Genomic DNA, 21,845 nt, shown 5'->3' with positions numbered 1-21,845 from the left:
TCTCTGCTGTGGGGTATCCGTATTTGGTTATTGGGGTGTATCTGTCTTCCCAACACCTTGAACTCAGGGACCATTTCTAGGGTGTCGACTCCCTCGTCCTGAGCGTCAGCCAGCAGAGAAAGTGGGCACCCCAAGCTTTCACTCACTCACTTGATGGACAGCTGCCATGGGGCACCAAAGGTGCCTGATCAAGGACGAGTCAGCTAAATGTGACCATGGTGGTGGCAACGTGTTAGTCCTCTGAGAAAGAGGAGTTAATTTTTTAAAGATTTTTTTTTAATTGAAGTATTGTTGGTACACAATCTTATATTGGTTTCAAATATACAACACAGTGGCTCAGCAGTTGCCCGTATTATTAAATCCTCAACCCCGCTAGTGCGGTTACTATCTGTCAACACAGAAAGATGTTACAGAGTCACTGACTATATTCAAAAGGAGTTCATTTAATCCAGTGGTCATTGTGGCCCCAGGAAAAGCAGATCTAGTAGAGCAAGTTATTGAGTCTCTGGATCTCTGAAGCCCTGGAATCCAATTTTGACTAACTCCCAGGGGAACTCGGTTTCGAGTGGTGCGCATCTGGCCAGCATCCTGGATGAGAACAAGGTCTCCAGGTCTTGCACGCTGCACGCATTGCAAACCACACATACACACCCATCCATCTTGAATACGGCTTTAAGTCTGGATCCAGACAGCAAGATCCTATCATGTGCGGCCTCTGGGAACAAGGCATCCGTGGGACAGGAAGGTGAATACACCTGGACATGAACTCTCCTTGGCGGTCAGGTTCTCAGTGGGGCAGGGCCGACTCAGCCCAGCCAGTCACTTCCTAGAAAGTTTTTGCACTGCTGTGATTTTAGCCCCGGGACCCCAGAGCTAGGAGCAGTGACTGTGGGGGGAGCTGATTATGGCATCCTTTCTCCTCTGCTCTTGCTGGCTGTGTTGGATCCGGATGGGCTGGGATGGCCGGGGGAGGTCACGGGCCTCAGAAAGAGTCACCACCCGCTGCATGGCCCCAGACCCTGGTTCCTGCCACCTGCCACTTCAGGCACCTAGAAGGCAAACTAACAAGGAATGTGTAGAGAGTCAGGTGAGATCGCAGGTTCCAGAATGAGTGTTTTTTGATAACCCTGACCATAGGGGTCACTAGAGGGGCTTTTCAAGCCTCAGTTTCCAAGCCCCACCTCTGGAGATTCAGATGTGCCAGCTGTGGCAGGGGAGACTAGAAATTCATGTTTTAACAAGGAACGAGTTGGGTGGGGGGTGGGGGTGAGGGTTTCAGTTGGGAGGTTTGGAAAACACTCTAACCCACCCAGCAGAGAGGCGGACAAAATGACGGTTTAGAGACAGAGATGTCAGTGATAAAAATGCCCCATAATTCTTAACAGAGCTGATAACATTGTCTTTGGCATCAGGAAAAATCAGGTTTGAACTCTGGCTTTGCTCTGTACCTCAGAAAGTTACCTAGTATCTCAAAGCCTCAGGTTGCTCATCTGTAACATAGGAATAATCATTTCTACCTAAAAGGGTTGAGAAAAATTAAGTGAGGTAATGGATAAAAAACATTTAGTCATGTGTTGAGACATGGTCAGCACCCAATTAAGTTAAGCCCTCAAAAATAAAATGTTATACAAATGCTGGTGAGGATGCAGAGAAAGGGGAACCCTCCTTTGTAGTTGGTGGGAATGTAGATTGGTGCGACCACTGTGGAAAGCAATATGGAGGGCCCTCAGAAAACTAAAAATAGGAATACCATTCAATCCAGTAATTCCACTTCTAGGAATTTACCTGAAGAAAATATTCCAGCTTCAAAAAGACACATGCACCCCTATGTTTATCGCTGCACTGTTTGCAATAGCCAAGATATGGAAGCAACCTAAGTGTCCATCAGTAGATGAATGGATAAAAAAGAGGTGGTACACATGCACAATGGGATATTATTCAGCCATAAAAAGAGAAGAAATCCTCCCATTTGTAACAACATGGGTGGATCTAGAGGGTATTATGCTCAGTGAAATAAGCCAGGTGGAGAAAGACAAATACCATATGCATTCACTTATTTGTGGAATATAAAAACAAAGCAAAACAGGAGGAACAAAACAGCAGTAGGCTCACAGACACTGAGAAACAACTAGTGCTTACCAAGGGGGAGGGGCTGGGGTGGGTGTGGGGGAGCATGAGGGGGATAAAGGGGAAAAATAAAAAATAAAATGTTATAAATATCACTATAATAATGGTCAAGGTGTATTCAAGTGCTTTATGCCATTTGTAATCTTTTCATCACCTTTGACACAACTTGTTTTCCCCTAATCAATCTACCTATCAATCAATCAATCAATCTATCTATCTATCTATCTGTCTATCTGTCTATCTATCTATCTCTCCCTCCTTCTTGTCTCTCACCTCTGCAGCATGTGATCAAGGGGACATGTTTGTGAAGGGACTGGCAGAAACTAATGGAGTCACAGGACCCAACAAATCTCACAAGTGGGTGTCAGGATCAAAGATCCCACTTTGCCCTTTTTAGCAACATTAACAAAAAGCTCAAAAGAAGAATTGCCAATTACCCTATCATTCCAAAAATCAATGTCAGAGCTGGAAGGACCCTCAGACCTTATCCAGTCTGGCTGCCCTTTGACACAGAAAACACAGATGGGAGAAGAAGAGACCCACGTGCAGTTATGCTAAGGAGCTGTGGGCAGGGTAGCGCCGCCATCCGTGTCCAACCCTGGCTGCATCCAAGCTGTGTGCATGGAACCAGAGCTGGGACTCAGGAGCTGCGTGTCCTGACCCCTTGTCTTCTACTCTTTCTTCCCTTTACTTCCTCTTCAGTCCACAAAGATGGTTAACATCAATCATTTAATAAAAGCAATCGTGAGCATAAAAGCCACAGCTCTGGAGCAGACCCGTATCTGATCTAATCCCATGGGGCAGATGGAGTGGCTCTATTACACAAAAGAGGCGTATCCGAGTTGCCCAGGCTCACACAGCTAGTAACTGTCAAAGGCAGGATTTGAACCCAGGGCTCGGCCTGAAGCCTTGATGCTTCCCACCTTGGACCAGGAAACCTGTTTGGCTCCAGAACCACCTCAGATTGCCCTCAGGTCATCCACACACCGTGTCCTCCTTGATGCCCTCTCCTGCCCCCGCGCCGCTGTCAGTCTGGAATGCACACTGGCTGGTAATCAATGTTACACAACAGGAACATTTGTTGATGCCAGTTGCAAACTGTTGCAGTCTGTATAGATTAAGTCACTGCTGCCGACTCCATGAAAGTAAATGAGCCTTTCCAGCAGCTGCTAAAATAAATTTAAATCACAGTGCTGGCGGGCCCGGAGACTGTGGCTGAGTGAGTGTCTCTCCGCAGAAAATCAGCAAGGACAGCTATCAGTCCCCGGGATGTAATTCCTCTCCATCCCGAGGCCGTCACTGGGCATGGTCTGACTGCTCCAGCTTCTTACTAGAAACTTGTAATGAGAGTGACGATAGTAAAAACAATGACAGCAGCTGACACATACGGGCACTCACTGTGGGGCATCCACATGTCCGTATACTTTACATGCATCCACCAATTGCACAATGACATCCTAGGGGATTAATAGCCCCATTTTCCAGCTGAGGCTCAGAGAGGCACCTCCATTTGCAGGCTTGCAATTGGCAGAACAGGCTCTCAAATAAGTAACTGAAGCTCATTTCAGGCAGGGTTCTGCCAAACAGCTGCCTGGACCAGCCCTTGATTAAATTACTAGATTTTACTTTACTTTACAAATAAAAATTAGCCACAAGGAGTTAGCAGGGTATGCAATACCCAGAGCCTGGGCCTGACTACTCTGCCCCACCAGCTTTCTCTAATCATCAACCCCCCTCTGCCCCTGCCCCCCTTACATTCCTCCTGTGCGGTCACCTCAGCCAGGCCTCTGCAGTCTTCCCACAACCCTCTGTTCTGAACCAGACTCATCAAGATTCTGATTCTTCAAATCTTCAAACTTTAAATTATTTAGTAACAGAAACAAGTGTTCACCCCGTACCAGGATAAAATAGCCCTGAGCCAGGACACACAGCTTAGAGAAGAAGTGTGGGCTGGTTACAACCCTACCCATCCTCTTAACGGGACATCCTTCTGCAGTGAGCAACCTGCCCAGCTGGACATGGTGGTCCTGCCCCACAGACAGGATTAGAGGCCTGTCCTCTCTGTCCTGTTAGCACGCAAAGCTTCTCCCTAAATACTGTTTCAGCTTCCCTTTTCCCCTCCCAAAACGTATATAGTTAGACAAGTCTTACTGTCTAATTGGTTTCTTGGTTTCTGTGGTCCTAATGCTTAGGTCAGGCCTGGCACAATCAACCCTAAGTCCCCGTGGTCAGCAAAAAGAAAGAAGGCTGGGATTTGAAGAAGGGAGGGAAGGATGGAAGGAGAGAGGGAAGAAGGCAGCCCTGTGTCTGTGGTATCCTGGTAACCCTTGGGCACTACATCAGAAGGACCACACAAAGAATCTGACCTGGGCCCCCATGCCCCACCCCAAGCTAACTGGCATCTTTTCTCTTCTTCCCCAGATGCGCCACCAGAGGTAGATGCTGGCCTTTCAGGGACTTACCTCCTGCCCTCAGGGTCCCCGGGGAGCAGCAATCTGAGCCCAGAGAGCCCGGAAGAGAGAGCGACAATGGCCCCTCCGAACCTAGGGCAGTCAGGGGAAGACCTCCGTGAGCCGGAGCTGGAAGGGACAGCCCCCTCCGCCCGCCAGGACCCTGCTGCCCCAGCCACGTTGCTGCCCGAGGAGGCCAGCCCCAGCCACGGCAGGAAGAAGCCGCCTTCACTCAAGCAGGTGAACTCGGCCAGGAAACAGCTGAGGCCGAGGGCCACCTCTGCAGCAGCCCTCCAGCACACAGGGGCCCAGCCAGCATCCCCAGGCCTGGGTGTCCTCTCCTCCGCCACAGAGAAGCCCCGCCCACCGGGGGACCCTGACCCCGTGGCCTCCGAGGAGCCCCTCTGGCTGGACCGGAAGGACGGTGTGGTCCCCACGACGCCGGTGCCCCTGCAGATCTCCCCCTTCACCTCGCAGCCCTATGTGGCCCACACGCTCCCCCAGAGGCCGGAGCCCGGGGAGCCCACAGGGCCTGGTGAAGCCCAGGAGGCGCCCCCTGAGGACACCAGTCCCATGAGCTTGATGGACAGAGGTGAGAATGAGCTGACCAGCTCAGCCTCCGAGGAGAGTCAGGAGACCACAACATCCACCATTATCACCACCACGGTCATCACGACGGAGCAGGCCCCAGGTATGCAGCCCCCAGCTCCTCCGGGCCTCCTCCTGCAGCCGGGACGCACCTGCTGTGCGCAGGGCCTGGCGCATCTGGGCCAGGAGGTCCAGGCTGCACCATCAGTTACCACTTATGAGCATTGACTGTGAACTTGACCCTGGGCTCAGCATTAATATCCCCATTATAAAGATGAGACACCTGAGGCCCTGCAACATCAAGCAACCTGCCCAAGGCCACACAGCTAAAGAGCGGAATTCAAACCCTTTTCATCTTGAGACAGAATCTTTTAGCCTGCTTAGAAGGCCCTGACCTTTCAAAGTGCTTTTACTTTTACCATTACATGGACTTCTCTAGAGTTGATAAAATGCACTTTGTGTTTCAACCTTTCTTCTTCTATCTTCTTTCCATCTTCAAACAGAGAAGGGAGATACCAGATGTCAAGAATGCATAGATGGTGGAAAAATGCAATGTGACCACTCATGAAAGAGTGTGAACTCTGGGTTTGGAATCTGCTTGCTGTGTGAGCTTGGCCCAGGCACTGTCCCTCTCTGAGCTTTGGTTTACTTATCTGTAAAATGAGGACAAAATATCAGTCCCTACAAGAATAAATAGGTTCACCCCATGCACTGCTTGGAATGGTGCCTAGCAATATGTAGTAAGTGATCATTCTGTGTCAACTATTGATATTTTGATTATTGTATTGATTCTGGAACTGAAGGAGCATTAACAGCAGTGGGAGGGATGGGGACAGGAGAATGCAAGTGCCCCACAGGCCTAGTTCCACCCCACAGCCCATCTGAGCTGTTCCCCATGTCCTAATGAAGTGCTTTCCTCCAGCTCTCTGCAGTGTGAGCTTCTCTGACCCTGAAGGGTACATCGACTCCAGTGACTTCCCACCTCTGCCCCTCAGCAACTTCCTGGAGTGCACATACAACGTGACAGTCTACACTGGCTACGGGGTAGAGCTCCAGGTAAGCACAGAAAGGCACCCTGCAGTGGCTGCCTCTTCCAGCAGGAAGTCTCTGGAGGATTGCCTGAGTCAAGCTTACTGTTGTCATCCTAACCAGTTTGGCTCTCTCCTTGCCTTAACAAGGGCAATTTGGGCTGGGCTTTGGTGAATGAATAGGAGTTCCCCACTCAATACACAACTGTAACAGTCTGGCACACATAGAGGAAGAAGATGTGTTGAAAAATTGTGAGGCATTATACTCAGAAAGAAAGTCCCCTGATACCCAGATTATCAAACACACACACACACACACACACACACACACACTCAAGGAAGCTCCACCTGGTTTATTCGATTCATAAATTTTGCCTGTAAACCAAAAATGGAAAAGCAGGATCACTTAGTGCTCAAACCTCTGAGCTTGAAGTCCCAGCTCGACCAGCTAAAGCTGCATGTCTTTAGCCAAGGGACTTCACTTCTCTGAGCCTCAGTTTTCCCATCAGTAAAATAGAGATGATGATGTTACCACTTTACAGATTTGGGGGCAGATGTAAATATGACAATGCCCAGGGCTTTCAGCCAGGGCCTTGCAGAGACAGTGAGCACTCAATGCACATTACCGTCATCCTTGCCCTAGTTCCCAGCCCTCCCCAGCTGACCACCCAGTCTTTACAAGTCCTTTTTAAAAAACACAGAGGAGACATGTCTGGGAATGGTGAGCTGTCCAGTTCACCAACCCACAGGAGAGGAAGGGGGTGAAGCTGGAAAAGGAAGCTAGTACCCCATGTCAGCAGACCCCTCCAGGCCAAGGTTAGTGATCTGGGAATGCACCTTTTCCTAATGGACAATAAAGAGCCATCAAATGGTTTTGAGCTGGGTCCGTTGTTGTATGGCCTAGCCAGAACTTTACTTTAGGGAGGTTTCCTGACTTGTACAGGAAGGATAACAGGTAAGCCCCTCAGCAGAAGAACCTGTGATCTTTGCAGCCCCCAGAGCATAACATAATGCATGGCACATAGTAGGTACTTTTAAAATGTTCAGGGAATTAAAATAAGCTAGAGAAAAGTTGCTGTCCATCTGATTCTGGCACTTAATGAGCATTTTCCTTCACACCATGGAGACCCCCTCCATGTCTAATTCTGTACGGTGGTCTTTACCATAATTGCCTCACTGAGCACCTACTATGTACCAGTCACAGCTGTCAGCATTGGAGGATATGGTGGTCTGCAAAACTGATGCAGGACATACCCCAAAGGAGTTCACCATTTTGTGAATAAGACATCAGACATACATCAAGGATGTTAGGATGCAATTTGAAAAGGTCTCTAGTAGGTGTTTATATGAGATGGTGTAGAATCACAATAGAGGGATGAGCAAGCTCCTTGGAAGTCACAGGAGTTTTTACAGAGGAGGGCAATTTTAGTGGGGGTTTGGTGTATGAGTAGGAGTTCATGAAAGAGAAAAGAGAGTAAGGTGTATGGCCTGAAAGAAGAAAGGCTTGTGGGTGAGGCATGCCCTGCTTAGATGAGGGACAGAGGGGCTGGAATCCTAGATCCCACTGGGAGAAGCATAAATATGTAAATTGGGCACTAGAAACTGACTTAAATCCCATCCAACCCCACTCCATTTGTTCAGTGCCCTATGTACAAGCGAAGTGTCTCCCTTCTTTCTCCTCCAAGCCTAGAAAGTATCCTTGGTAAACTTTGAAGAGATTCTGGAGTTGAAGCCACCATTTAGGGTAAGAGAGTGGGCCTGAGAATGCCCTAGAAATGAGGTGCCCGTCACTCACTCACCAGTTCATGAAGACAGGGGAAGAATGAATTCAATCATTCTATAACTATTTATTGAGCACCTACTATGTGCCAGGCACTATTCCAGGCTCTGGGGACACTGAATGACATGGGAAAATCCCTGCCTTCATGGAACTTATGTTCTGGTGGAATGCCTTTTTCTGTCTCCCTAGAGATGGGACTTCAGGCACACGCTGATCAAGTCCCTGCTCCTACCCACTAACTCTTAAGAGAATTTATCTCTGCAGCCAGCATCCAGAAACCTCTCTCCCAGAACCATCTATAGAGGCTCACAGATCTCTGCAGTTTCTCTGCTCTGCAATTTGGTTTCACTCTGTGCCCTCAGCCTTCAGGGAGATCAGAAGAGCCTAGATATTCCTGGGGACCCAGATGTTTCCAGGGCTGGAGCTTGGGGCTTTCTGTCCCATTGACCAGGGGCTGATTGGGTCATGCTACACTGGCAGTGCCAGGGTTGGGGGTGCTGCACTGGCAGCATCGCAGCCCAAGAGGTTCCTGCCTCAAACCCAACTCCAAGTTTCTCTGTCTGCCCCTGCCTGTCCCCAGGTGAAGAGCGTGAACCTATCCGAGGGGGAGTTGCTCTCCATCCGTGGGGTGGACGGCGCCTCCTTGACAGTCCTGGCCAATCAGACGCTCCTGGTCGAGGGGCAGGTAATCCGGAGCCCCACCAACACCATCTCTGTCTACTTCCGGACCTTCCAAGACGACGGCCTTGGGACCTTCCAGCTGCATTACCAGGGTAGGGTCACACCAAAGCTGACGGGGCACAGCTGTTGGCCTCAGTTTCCCTCTGAAGCTGAGGATTCTCAAAATTTTTGTGCCAGGGATCCCTCTGGTAGATTGCAAACCTATGGACTTCGAATAATGTTTTTAAAAGCATAAAATACAATTTAAAAAGAAACCAGTCATGTTGACAGTGTCAAACTATTGTTTGAACCTATGACATAATCTCTGTGCTTCTTTATTAACCCATTAAGTCCTGCTGGTTCTGGTAAATACTGTAATTTCACAGTACTGGGGAGCATAAGAAATATGTCAAGGTATCCATTCTGATATGAAAATATCTGTAATTTCTCTTGATGACAAAGTTGCAGGTTCTACTAATATGTTACATTTTGTTGCCTACATTCACCATTGAAGGAAATACCCCAGTTCCCTGAAAGGTCAGTGAAAGTAAGCCAGCCGCTTTTCTGCCTTCCAGCTCATGACTCCTGCATTTGATGCATGAGTCCCATGAGAGTCTGTGGATTCTGGTAAAAAGCCTCAACCCCCCAGAGTCCCCTTCTGTCTCTTGCTCCCTGTCCACTGTTTCTTTCTTCCCTTTGTGTCTTTCACTAAGTCTCCTCTCTTTTGATTTCTATGTCCTTGAGTTCCTCTTCTCTCTTGCTTTCTCCCCCCCTTTCCCTCTTTTCTCACCTCCTTATTTCTTCCTTCCCTCCTCTCGTTCTCCCCATGTGCACCCTGCATTCTCTCTCCCTGTCCCCAGTTGCCCCATTTCCCCACCTCCTGGGCAGTTCCCCGGACCTCGTCTGTCTTGCTCCCCGTGCAGACTTGCCCACACGTCTGAAGGGCAAAGCAGAATTGTTAGCCACACATCTGGATATTGAGAGGCACCCACATTTACATCAAATTGACCAAACATCCGGAAAAAGAATTCCTTTTAAACTTTTTCCTTGGAATTTTCAGAAAACAGTTGGATGATGGCGTATGGAAATGTCCATTTCATAACTCTCCGATATTGAGACTGCCTTCTGTTGTCCTTGTGAATTACAAACTGAGAAAAAAAAATCGCTTGTTAGGTGATGAAATGGAATGTATCCCTTCCTAATGAGTACTGGGATTACAGAGGTGCTGCTGGAGAAGTCAGACCTGAGTCTGGGGGTGGAGCAGGATGGATTTAACATCCTCTTATGAAAACTGAGGCGCTCGACATAGCCACATGCACCCTTCTCCTGCCCCAGCTAGTGAGTACTAACTGTGCCCCAGACATTGGGCTAAGGGAGCTCTTAATCCTTATTTAATCCTTACCACCACCAGTGGGGTAGGGGTGATTATCGACTCCACTGGAAAGATGAGAGTGAAGTTCGGGGCACTGGCTCATTTTCCCAAGGTCATTCACAGTTTCTAAGTGATGGAATAAGAACATAAATTCACGCTGGGCTCCTCTGACGCCCAATCCCTTGCCTCCCAGGACAGGTGCTTGGGGGCTTTACTATCCATCAGCATTTCCGGGAGAGCTGGTCGCTCTAATTCTGGTGCAAGGGCCTGCATTTTTAACACATACATAAGATGCTTGTGCACGTGAGCCTAGCCACCCCTCCTGTGCCCAACAGGAAGGCCATTCTATGTCCACATGGAGAGAGGCTCCAATTAGGTATGGGAACTCATTTTTCACCCCAAATCTGCTGTCTGTGGTTAGGCACAGTGGGGAGCTTGGAGCCTGGAAAAAGTGCCAATCAATCTCACAGTCTCAGCACCATCAATGAGAGTTACAAAGAATACCCTCCCCAAGGGCTGCAGAGCCCCCAGGGGGGCTCATCTTTCCCCCTCAGCATAAACTGGCTCCCGGGGGTGGGTCATGTTCTTCATCTCTCCCCGCTGAGGATGACTGCCTGCCTCTGCACCTCTTCCAGCCTTCATGCTGAGCTGCAACTTCCCCCGCCGGCCTGACTCCGGAGACGTCACAGTGATGGACCTGCACTCAGGTGGGGTGGCCAACTTCCACTGCCACCTGGGCTATGAGCTCCAGGGCGCCACGACGCTGACGTGCATCAATGCCTCCAAGCCCCACTGGAGCAGCCAGGAGCCCACCTGCTCAGGTATGCCCCAGGGAACAGACTCCTCCAGATACAGATGACGGAGGGCTGCTGCCATTCAAATCTTTATTATGTGATAAAATAGACCTAATACACAATTTTCCATTAGGGATGTTTAGTACATCTGCTGTATTGCTCAACCACCACCATCTAGTTCCAGAACATCTTCTTCCCTCCCAAAGGGAAACCCCGCACCCACCAGCAGGTGCTCTCCGTCCTTCCCACCCACCCGGCCCTGGGCAGCCACCCATAGGCTGACTGTCTCTACAGATCTGCCTCTTCCAGACATTTCATATAAATGGAACCACTCAGTATGTGATTTTTCTGTGACTGGCTTCTTTCACTAGCTATTCACTAACATATTTCACAAGGTTCGTCCATGCTGTTAGCATGTGTCAGTGCTCCATTCCTTTTTGGTGACTGAATAATATTCCATTATATGGGGGGGGCATAGACCACATTTTATATTCATTCACTGGTGGACATTTAATCTGTTTCCACTTTTTGGCTATCATGAACAATGTTGTTAATAACATTGATGTACAAGTTTTGGTGCGGATGTACGTTTTCATTTCTCTTAGGTATGTATGAAGTGGAATTGCTGGATCATATGGTAATTAGATCTTTAACTGTTTAAGGAACTGTATTTCCCACAGTGGCTACCCCACCAGCCACATATGAGTACCAATTTTTCCACATCCTCACTAGCACTTGTTTTCCATGTTTTTTATTATTATAGCCATCCTAGTGGGTGTGAGGGTATCTCACTGTGGTTTTGATTTGCATTTCCCTGATGGCTAATGATGTTGAACATCTTTTCATGTGCTTGCCTGTCATTTGTATATCTTCACAAGAAATGTGTATTCAAGTCCTTTGCCCATTTCTCAAAAATGTGATTGTTCACCTTTCTGTGGTTGAGTTGTAATTACAAGTTCTTTCTATATTCTGGATACTAGACTCTTATTAGATACATGATTTGCAAATATTTTCCCTACTTCTGTGGGCTGTCTTTTCACTTCTTGATAGCGCCCCTTGATGCAAAATAGTTTTTAGTTTTGACAAAATCTAACATACCTATTTTTTCTTTTGTTGCATGTGCTTTTGGTGTGACTGCTGCTGTATTTGGAGCCCAGTCAGTATGTGCTGAGAGCCATGCCAGAGATGCAGTAAATCCTCCCAGCAGTCCTACCTGGGGGAGACCATTATCTCCAATTTACAGATGGGGGAACTGAGGCTCGTGCAGGTGAAGCCACCTGCCCAAAGTCACCAGATAAAAATCAAACTGAGTCCAGAACCCTTCCTTCCTGACAGCTTCGCCACTCAAAGTGTGGTCTGCAGACCAGCAAGATTATTAGAAATGCATAATCCTGGGCCCCCTGCAAGATGAGCTGAGTCAAAATCTGCATTCTAACATGCCCCGTGTGTGCTTCATGTGTGCAGTGTAGTTTGAGAAGCGCTGGGTGTACCAGTCCATCCCTGGGCAGAGTGGTCAGCAGAGCCTTGACCATCCAGTTAGTAGGAGAGCAAAACCCTACTGGATTCTAAGCAGTCCTAACAGTGGCCAGGAGGGTACAGGCTGCCTGTATTAACTGAGGACCCACTATGTGCCAGGCCAGGAGCCACGTACAAGGTGAACACTGGGAATAATAAAATGTAATTCCTGCCCTCCAGGCATTCATGGTCAGGGCAATCCAAAAAGCAAACAAGAGCTGATGATAAATTCTGTGATTTAATTGTTGCAGAATTGTTCCCCCAAGGCCCTTCAGATTTTCTCTTCTTTCTTTTTAACAAAGATAAAAGAAAAAGCCAAACCATAGGGTAGTTGGTCTCCACGCCTCTCTCAAGTTAAATTTTATCTATGTGTGAAATGAGAGAGGAATTAAGCCTCAATTTATGCTAAGAAAGATGGATGGGGAGCCACGGCTGGCAAATTGAAGCCAAACTGAGCCATCAGCCGGCTAAGTAAGGCAAAGAAGGGGAGCAGAGAGACAGGCAGCTCCGAGAGGACAGATGGCCGGCGCCCCCCGCCCGGGGCGGCTGTCCACCACCCCACAACTCCTGAGCCATAGGGCAATAACGCTGGCTACGTTTTGAGCACCTACTCTGCACCGGGGATTGCGCCAAGTTCTCTACATGCATCATTTCATCCATTTGTCACTGCAGTCCTATAAGGAGGGTGGAATTATTATCCCATTTTACAGTGAACTCCAGGTTCAGAGGGTTTCAGGGACTGGTCCCATCCCCAGCAGATGAGTGGCACAAGCCAGGTTTGATCCTCCACTTTAGGAGGGGAGGGCAACCTGGGGAGAGACAGAGGCCCGGCTCTCTATTTGCGGTCTTCAAAGAAGTTACAGGGCCTCTTGACAGTGCGTTTGCTGTTGGTCACAGCAGAGTCTGGGGCAGAGAAGAGAGCTATCTCCCTTTCTCTCCTATGGCAAGGTCTTAGTAGGCATGCAGCCATTCAACAAACATTTAATGAGAACCAAGTATCTCCTAAGACTAAGACTATACCTCCTCAGATTTGTGTATCTCTTCCCAGTTCACAAATCACTCTTTTAATATTTCTGTGTTCGATTTTTATGATCCAAGTAATATATGACTCTAGTGAAAAAAGTTGTTTCCAAAAATACAAAAGTTTTAGAAGTACTTATATAATACATATATATATAATTATAATATGATAATATATAATATAATATACAATTATATTCATGATCTGAATTGATCCTTACAAATGGTTCATTGAAATAGGTATGGCAGATCATTTTCTAACTTGTTTTGTTCTTCTCTTAAAATATAGAACTTTCCCATATTCTCAAGAATTCTTTGAGAGCATGCTTTTTAATAATTGTATGAATGGAATGTATTTATTTCACCAAACATCTGGGAGAAGATATTCATGTTTCTCAATTTTCGTCCTTAGGAACAATTTAACACCGAACATCCTCATTCATAAATCTTTGTGAAAAATCTCTAAATCTTTAGCATAAATTCCCAGAGCTTTAATGACTAGGTCAAAGTTTTTTAACACACTTTCTAGATTTTTCACCAGCCGGCCCTCCTGAAAGATCACAGCGATTTGCCTTCTAACAGTGAATGAGGGACTATCACCTATCACCTTTGCCATAGCTGGTTTATTGCTGCTTTTTATCTTGACCAAGTAGGTAGGTAAAAATAGAATATAATTTAGATTGCATTTCTTTTATTATTAGCAAGGCTGAATTTTTTTAGCTCTTATGAAGCACTAAAAGACTATTTCTTCTTTTGTAAACCACTTGTTTTTGTCCTTCTAGATTACCATTTGTAATTAAGAATCATGGCAAAGCCAGCCCCCACTGGAAGAACCTTAAATCACAATCATTCCCTGCTGCGGAACACACATGGTGGTGGTCCCAGTTACAGAATGAGATCATCTGTTAAACAGGGTGACCCCACCCCGGAGGACAGGCCTTTTCCACATCTTCCTCTTCTCATCCTGTTTCTTCCCACTAAGGGGTAGGGGTGGGGATCAGGGAGCAATGAAACCCTCTCTTCCTCTCTCTGCCCTCCTCTCACCATCCACCCACCCCTACTTCCTGCCCCCAGCCCCTTGTGGAGGCGCTGTGCATAATGCCACCATTGGCCGCGTTCTCTCCCCGAGTTACCCTGGAAACACCAACGGCAGCCAGTTCTGTGTGTGGACAATAGAGGCTCCAGAGGCCCAGAAGCTGCATCTGCATTTTGAAAGGCTGTCCCTGCATGAGAAGGACAGGTAAGCCCCTGAGAGTCCCCAGCCGGCCGCATTCCTTCCCGGAATGTTAGATTGCAGCTAGGGGTTTGGAGTCTTGAAATGGCCACAACTTTGACTCATGGAAAGCAAGAAAGGAAGAGCTCCAATCTCTTGCTTTTACAGATAAGGACTTGTCCGGGGTCACCCAGCAGGATAGGGGAGAGGCAAGAGGGGATTGCCGCCACATTGCACTGCATTGCCCTTTTTGCAGCTCCGGGAGGGAGTGTTTATTGAGCACCTGCTCTGTGCCCAGTCATGTAGTAGGCTCCATGGAGAACAGGAGAGAAGTAGATGACATTGGTTTCTGGTATGGTAAGAAGTTAACATGGAAAAACCAGGCTTATGCATGTGAAAGAACTAGCGAGAAGTTACAAGGCAATATCTAAGTAATATGCATAGAATCCTGAATTTTAAACTTTAATATGCTATGACTTTATGCTAGAAGGCTCTTGAATATTCTAGGAAACTAAAACTTTAGCTGCCTCGACTTGCTGTCTTAGGTTGGGTTTCCTTGAAAATAGACATGGTGACAAGGATTGGAGGGAAAGTAGCTTATTTGGGAGCTGGTCCTGGGAGGGGCATGGGAAAATGAGCAGGGAAAGAAAGGAGTCAGTGCAGTATGTGTCACAGGCAGTGACTGCAGGGGCTTCTGGAGGTCCACCCTCTAGGGTCTCCAGGAATCTGTGTTGAGTGATCCTTTTGGCGAGGGAGGGTGCTGGGGCATTTACCCATCCACTATTGGATACCAGATGCTCCTGGACACACTGACTCCCCACCATTGCCTGCCACCCATTGAGCTGGTTGGGCTGGCCTGACTCTCACAGACTTTTGGTAGGAAGCCAGCCAAAAATACATGTACAGTGAGAGCTGACGGGATATGGATGGGGCATAGACAGCATTCACTTCTCTGGAATGCCAGCACCTTAGACTCTGCAATCTATCCGACTTGGATCTGAGAATTATAGTGTGCTGGCTCCTTAGAAGCTTCAAACTTAGACCATTAAGCTCTTTAGGTAGGAAAAGATTCTTCTAGAAAACACCAAACAACTGAATAACTTGGGTCCACTTCCTTCCAAATGGCCCAGCTTTATCCTGAACAACTCCATGTCGATAAATCACTACCTTAAAGTGGAAGGTGTAGAACAGAGCCTCCAAAGTGTGGCTTCTCAGCCGCATTGAGATAACCTGGGGACTCTTTAAAACACAGATTCCCAGTCTTTCCTCTTGGAGACCAATTGAGAAGCCAGACTGGGAATCCCCAGTGAAAGACACTTTCTAAACTTGGGACCTCATGGCTGCCTCTCTGAATGGTGCTGGGAATAAACCAAGTTTGTTTATTCTAGACGATGAGAAAGGGCAGAAAGAAAAACTGACCAAACTGAGCATTTTCTGAAGGTTATTTAAATCCTGACCAATGAGCCAGACACAATGACATTGCCATTTCAACTAGTAGTTTCTTTGGGGTCCTGCAAAGGTCTGTGAAAGGTTTGTGTGGGCACCCACTGAGGAAGACCAGTTCTCAAGTGCATCAGAAGGGGAAAACCTTTGTAGTGATTCATCAAGGTTAAAGGTCAACACACACACACACACACACACACACACACATACCCTGAAGACTACTCAATGGGGTACGAAGAAAAGAAAAATTAACTTTGCCTGTCCCACATACTTCATTTAGGAAAAATAGCTGAAATCCCACAATATATCAGTTGCAGGAGCTTGGAGCTAGAGAAGGCTTCACAGAAGAAATGGGACTTTCCCCTAAACCTTGGCAAGAGATTGGATAGAGGAACCCACAAATACAGTGGGAAAAGTATTCCAAGTTAGTAGAACAGGAGTGGGAGAGAACAAAGATACAGAGCGAAAAATTAGCAAATCTGTCCCCGGGTTGCAATAGAGGTTCTAATGGGAAAGAGGAAATAAGCTGGGAAGCTAAACTGGGGTCATATTCTGGAGGGCTTTGAATGCCAGGCTGCTTCTACAGGTTATAAAGAGCCATGGAATGATTTTGAGTAGAGGAGGGACAAGAAGAAAGATTTTAAGATGATTTTCCCCAAAATGAAGTCTTTCTAAACTCCAGTCCCATGATATGCAGCCATAAAAGGTGGGTTTTCTGGTCAAACATGTTTGGGAGACACTGTATATTCTATCCCTGTCTTGGAAGTTATATTAGCCAGCAAAGGCACTGACAAGTCCTGCAGGGGAAAAAAGGTTCAATTTTTATTTCACCCAGCATTTCTCAAACCCATTTGACCACAGACTATATTTGGATTTAAGATAAAATTTATTATTATTTCAAACATTCTAGAGAACATAGCTAGAAAATTGCTATTTTTGGAAGATTAATGGGCTACACAGATTTTGAGATCTTGGGGTTTTCCTCCAGTGTATACTTCTCTGCCAAATGCTTCAGTTGTTTGAAAGAGGAGTCCTGGAACATAGCGCCCAAGATATAACACAGTGAGCAAGGGTCAGAAAACTGTGACGAAGCCCCTCCCCACTGCGGAATGACCTCTGACCTCTATCCCAGCCCCCTTCCCACCCCAGCCTCAGCGGACGCAGGCCAAAATGAGCAAACTGTAGCTCCAACATTTATGCATTTTGGTGACATTAGAAATTCATCTGGGCAACATGAAATAAGCCCTTTTTATGAGTCACAGTAAAAAAAAAAACTCAAAAGATTAAAAATGGCTGTTTATAACTCCATAAAAGAAACTTATCTGTGTGTTATTTTCTTCCCCAGTTTTGCATAATCTCTTTTAAAATACCAGGAACAGCAAGGAGTGAAGTATCAAGTGGTTTTAATAACAGTAAAAATGAATACCAACATTTTAGCTAACACACTGTATTTTTCAGGGCACTTTATCCTGTGAGTCCCAAAGCCCACCTGTAAGCCAGGTAGGGGAGATGTTATGATAGTTGTGCAAACTAACACCCAAGATGTACTGAGATTTATGTAAACTCCGTTGGTGGGGACGTGGGAAGTGGAAATCAGGACTCCTAGCTCCAGATCCAGCATTTTTGAGGAAATGAGAATCAGAGACAGAGACTGTTAGGGTTCAAACGCCTTGTAAATTTGACTTGTGAACCCACTCTGTCCTGGGCACTTTCTACCCATCTCTGGTCCCCACACTCTGGTGTAGGTGTGACTGTACCCATTTTGCAGATGAAGAAGCGTGAGTAAAGCATCCTTGTCCGAAGTCACACAGCTCAGAAGTTACAAAGCCAGGACTCTTGATTGTCTGGCTATACATAGCGCAGTTTCCAGATGACATTGGCTTATTCATCCCTGCTTCTCAACTAGTAATATTAATTAGTATCAACTAATTAGTCTCATTCATTACATCAACACATTACTTCCTCTACGACCTCAGAAGCCTTCAGTGAGTGTAGGACAAGCGTTCTACAGAAAAGGAAGCCGGTCTGATAAGCGGAGCAGCTTGTGGGAGCGAGTGCGTCGGGGTTTGAGTCTGGGAATGAGGCAGCTCCGGGTGCTGTGCGTCCGTGACCCAGGAAGACCCCCCAGGAGCCCCCCTCTCTTTTCCCACTGCCAGGATGATGGTCTACAGCGGGCTGACCAACAGGTCGGCCCTTCTCTATGACTCCCTGCAAACCGAGAGCGTCCCCTTCGAGGGCCTGCTGAGCGAGGACCACGGCATCCGCATCGAGTTCACTTCCGATCAGGCGCGGCCGGCCTCCGCCTTCAACATCCGGTTCGAGGGTGAGGGTCGGCCCCTCCCGGGCTGGGGTCGGGGGATCAGAGGCCGCAGGGCCGGGGCTGGGTCCTGGGAGGTAGAGAGCCGACCTGCTGAGTAGGGGAGGCCCGGTGGCCAGCCTGAGCCTTTGACTTCCAACGTGTTAGGAGGGCAAATGTCCATCTTCACTTTTTAGATTGAAAATACAGAGGCCCCAGGAAGCCAAGTGAATGGCCCGAGGGCCATGAGCAGGTCGGCTGGGCCTGGAACACAGGGACTGGTACCAGTTTTCCCTGGAGCTTCCCTAAACAGCAAGAGGGGACCCATCCTGTGAGATCAGCGCTGTGACTAGCCCCCGACTCATTGGAGGTGCCGCCCCTCTTTTTGTATCCCCACCCCAGCCTTTGAGAAGGGCCACTGCTACGAGCCCTACATTCAGAACGGGAATTTCACCACATCCGACCCGACCTATAACATCGGGGCCGTAGTGGAGTTCACCTGCGACCCCGGCCACTCTCTGGAGCAGGGCCCTGCCACCATCGAGTGCATCAACGTGCGCGACCCTTACTGGAATGACACGGAGCCCCTCTGCAGAGGTGAGTGGCCCCACTGCCACCTCCCAGGGCACCCCGGAGACCTCCACCCTCTCAGACGGAAAGGCCAAGGCCCAAGTTCCAAGGCATGTCACCCGTTTACATTGTATTACATTGCACATCACCAATTATGGCATTAAGACTCTCCTCAGGGCTTCCTCTCCTGTGGGTCGGGTTTGCCTCTCGTCCTTGGAAAATTACAAAACTGATACATTTCAAAAGATGCCCCTTCCTCCAGGCACAAGCTCCATAGTGCACAGCTTAGTGAAAAGATCTCTGCATGGATTTTAGCTCCTATGCATCCCCTCTGCTGTGTACTTTTGTGCAGTGCACAACCCACCCAACTACACATGGCAGCGCTGAGTCTAATGAATCATAATGATCACTATAGCTGTTAATAGGCATGCAAAAATGGTGACACGGGCACTCTGCCAAGGGCTATGTGTGTGTGTCACCTGATTTACTCCTCACTACAACCCTGTGGGGTACATATTATTATTGACCTCATTTACAGAGCTGGGCAATGGCATGCCTAGGAACAGAGCACGGGTAACCATCAGAGGCTCAGTTCCCAGAGACCCGGGCTCCCAGCCCCTGTGAACAGTGCTGGCTGTGGAGGACCCTCACTGACGGGGCTCTTAGTGTCCTGCCTCCCCGATTTCCCCATATTTGAGGCCATTGAGCCACCCCGAGTCTGGGTCCATGTGGAGTAATGAAGACAGCCCTCGCCTCCAGCCGCTATGGCTGGATGGCTGTTGGCATGAAATCATAGCCTCGCATGGTGAGGGATTGATCCTTGTATTAAATGTGCTTGTTTAACAGAGCAGAATTTATTGGTGCTTTGGCCTCTGCCATACTGAGAACTTTCCAGAGCAGTAAACACAGAGCAGAATTTAAAGGGCCAGGCACCCGGCACACCCACAGCCCTGCTTCTGGTTCAGAGCTGGGGTCTTGCACAGTGGTGTCAACTAAGAGCGATCGAGCACTCACCTTGTGCCTGGCCTTGTGCTGCCTTTGACACTGGGACTCCCATTCTGAGCTCAGTTAAGTAAGCTTCAGAGCAACCCAATAAAGTTAGCAGTGGGGTTGCTCCAGCTGCACCAGGAAGGGAAGGGAACAGAGGCTCCAAGAAGTTATGCCTGGTCACCTAGCCAGTTAGTGGCAGAGGCAAGACTGGAATCCAGGTCCACCAGACACGAACATACCATCTCTGCCCAAGAACAGGGCTATGGAGGATTATTTTGGAACTGTGAGCACCGTCCTTTGTCCTCTGAAAGAGCCATAGCGTCCTAGCCCCAAGATCACCAACCCTCTGCTAAAGGCGGCAGGTGGCCAGCCCTGACGTAATCCTTCCACACACACGAATGGGCTGCCTGCAGCGAGGGCGCCTGCCCACTGTACACAGTGAGCCCCGGCTCTCAGACTTCATAGCCCACACTCCTAACAGCTCTGCCACTTCGGTTGCCTTATGAATAAAGTATGTGTGTCTGCCTGTGTCTTTTACAGCCATGTGTGGTGGGGAGCTCTCTGCCGTGGCCGGGGTAGTGCTGTCGCCAAACTGGCCGGAGCCCTACGTGGAAGGTGAAGATTGTATCTGGAAGATCCATGTAGGGGAGGAGAAGAGGATCTTCTTAGATATCCAGTTGTGAGTGTCGATGATGCCTGGGCCCCGGTCCAGCCAGACTGGGGGAGAAATCCCTTCTGCTTTATTCTGTTAACCGATATTAAGCACCTGCTTTGTGTCAGGACTGTGCAAAGAACTGGGGTCCCAGTGGTGAGGGAACAACAATGTCATACCCAGAAAGAGTCCCTATCATCAGGAAATTCATCTGCTAAGGAAGCAAGCATTAAGTGGGGAATCACATTCTGAAACTTTTCTAAGCCATGCAAGGAAAGGTGCGTGGTGCTATGAGATTCCAGAACAGGGATGTGATACAAAGAGGAAGGTCAGAAAAGCCTTCCCTGAGGATATGATGCTAATATTCCAAGGAAAGGAGGAGTTGGAGTGAATATATCAGAAAGGAACAGGATATGCAAAGGCCCTGTGGTGAGGGCAAGCACAGCATTTTCAAAAGACTGAATGGCCAGTGTGGCCAGGAGGAAGAGGGAAGGTTAACATGTACTCTCTGTACTGCAGTGGTTTATTTTCCTATCTTTCTCTCTCAACTAGACCAAAAGACTCTTGCATCAGTGCTTGGTCTGATCTCTCTCTATTCCAGAGTCTAACACAGAGTCTGACACATAGCAGGTGCTCAGGAAATGACTGCTGAATGAAGAAACACTGAAATGAATGGACTTACCTGGCTATGGGGCTGTTGCCTGTACTCAGTGGGTGCACCTATTAGATGCTCCATCCAGAATCTTTGGGCCCTAACGTCCCAGAGATTGGGAGAAGGGGACAGAGACAGATGGTGGTATCTAGCGAAGCCATGGATGCTGTGGCTGGGACAGTGGGGGGGGGGGGGGTGGCAATGCCGAGTTCTGAAGAGGCTCTCTGGATGCAGCTAGGGCCCCTGACCCTCAGGCCTAAAGCAGAAACCCATTCAGCTGGGGAGCAGGACTGTGGGACTGCTTGGCTCTGCGGGAGAGCCTTGCAAGAGGGAAATTGTTTGCAAAGTGTCCCTTTGAGGCAGTGGACGTGTCCTCAGAGGCTGTCCCAGAATGCCCTGCTCCACTGAGTCACAGGTTTACAGACCTCACACAGCTGCCTCTTGTGGACTCGGAGCTGGGCCAGCCTGGGTCAGAATTCCATCTCCTCCACTTCCAGCTGTGCGCCTCTGGGCTTCTCTCTCGGCCTCAGTTTTGTTCATCTGTAATGAGGGTCTTGGAACATTGCTGTTCCGTGGCTACTGGGGCAGGTTCTGCCCATGGCCCTACTCACTCACTCCCCGGTGAGGAATGACCCCTTTGCCCTGTTCTCATCCCTGACTTCTAGCATCTGGAATAAAGTGCTCGTTCACCTAAG

General features: G+C 48.3%; 1 protein-coding gene across 3 annotated transcripts in view; it reads left to right on the top strand.

The window, feature by feature from the left end:
- Positions 1-21,845, top strand: part of SEZ6L (seizure related 6 homolog like) — a 163,257-nt gene that overhangs the window by 97,927 nt on the left and 43,485 nt on the right. For all 3 annotated transcript variants that reach the window (XM_036908965.2, XM_036908964.2, XM_036908963.2), the window contains exons 2-9: positions 4,549-5,268; positions 6,088-6,221; positions 8,554-8,746; positions 10,641-10,826; positions 14,409-14,574; positions 18,147-18,313; positions 18,689-18,883; positions 20,387-20,525. In XM_036908965.2, coding sequence (XP_036764860.2) covers positions 4,549-5,268; positions 6,088-6,221; positions 8,554-8,746; positions 10,641-10,826; positions 14,409-14,574; positions 18,147-18,313; positions 18,689-18,883; positions 20,387-20,525 — 1,900 coding nt within the window. The remainder of the gene's footprint in view (positions 1-4,548; positions 5,269-6,087; positions 6,222-8,553; positions 8,747-10,640; positions 10,827-14,408; positions 14,575-18,146; positions 18,314-18,688; positions 18,884-20,386; positions 20,526-21,845) is intronic.

Source organism: Manis pentadactyla, chromosome 14, assembly GCF_030020395.1.
Source record: "Manis pentadactyla isolate mManPen7 chromosome 14, mManPen7.hap1, whole genome shotgun sequence".
NCBI classification, from domain to species: Eukaryota; Metazoa; Chordata; class Mammalia; order Pholidota; family Manidae; genus Manis; species Manis pentadactyla.
Note: the sequence above shows the minus strand (reverse complement) of the source record. Positions and strands in the feature narration are given on the sequence as shown.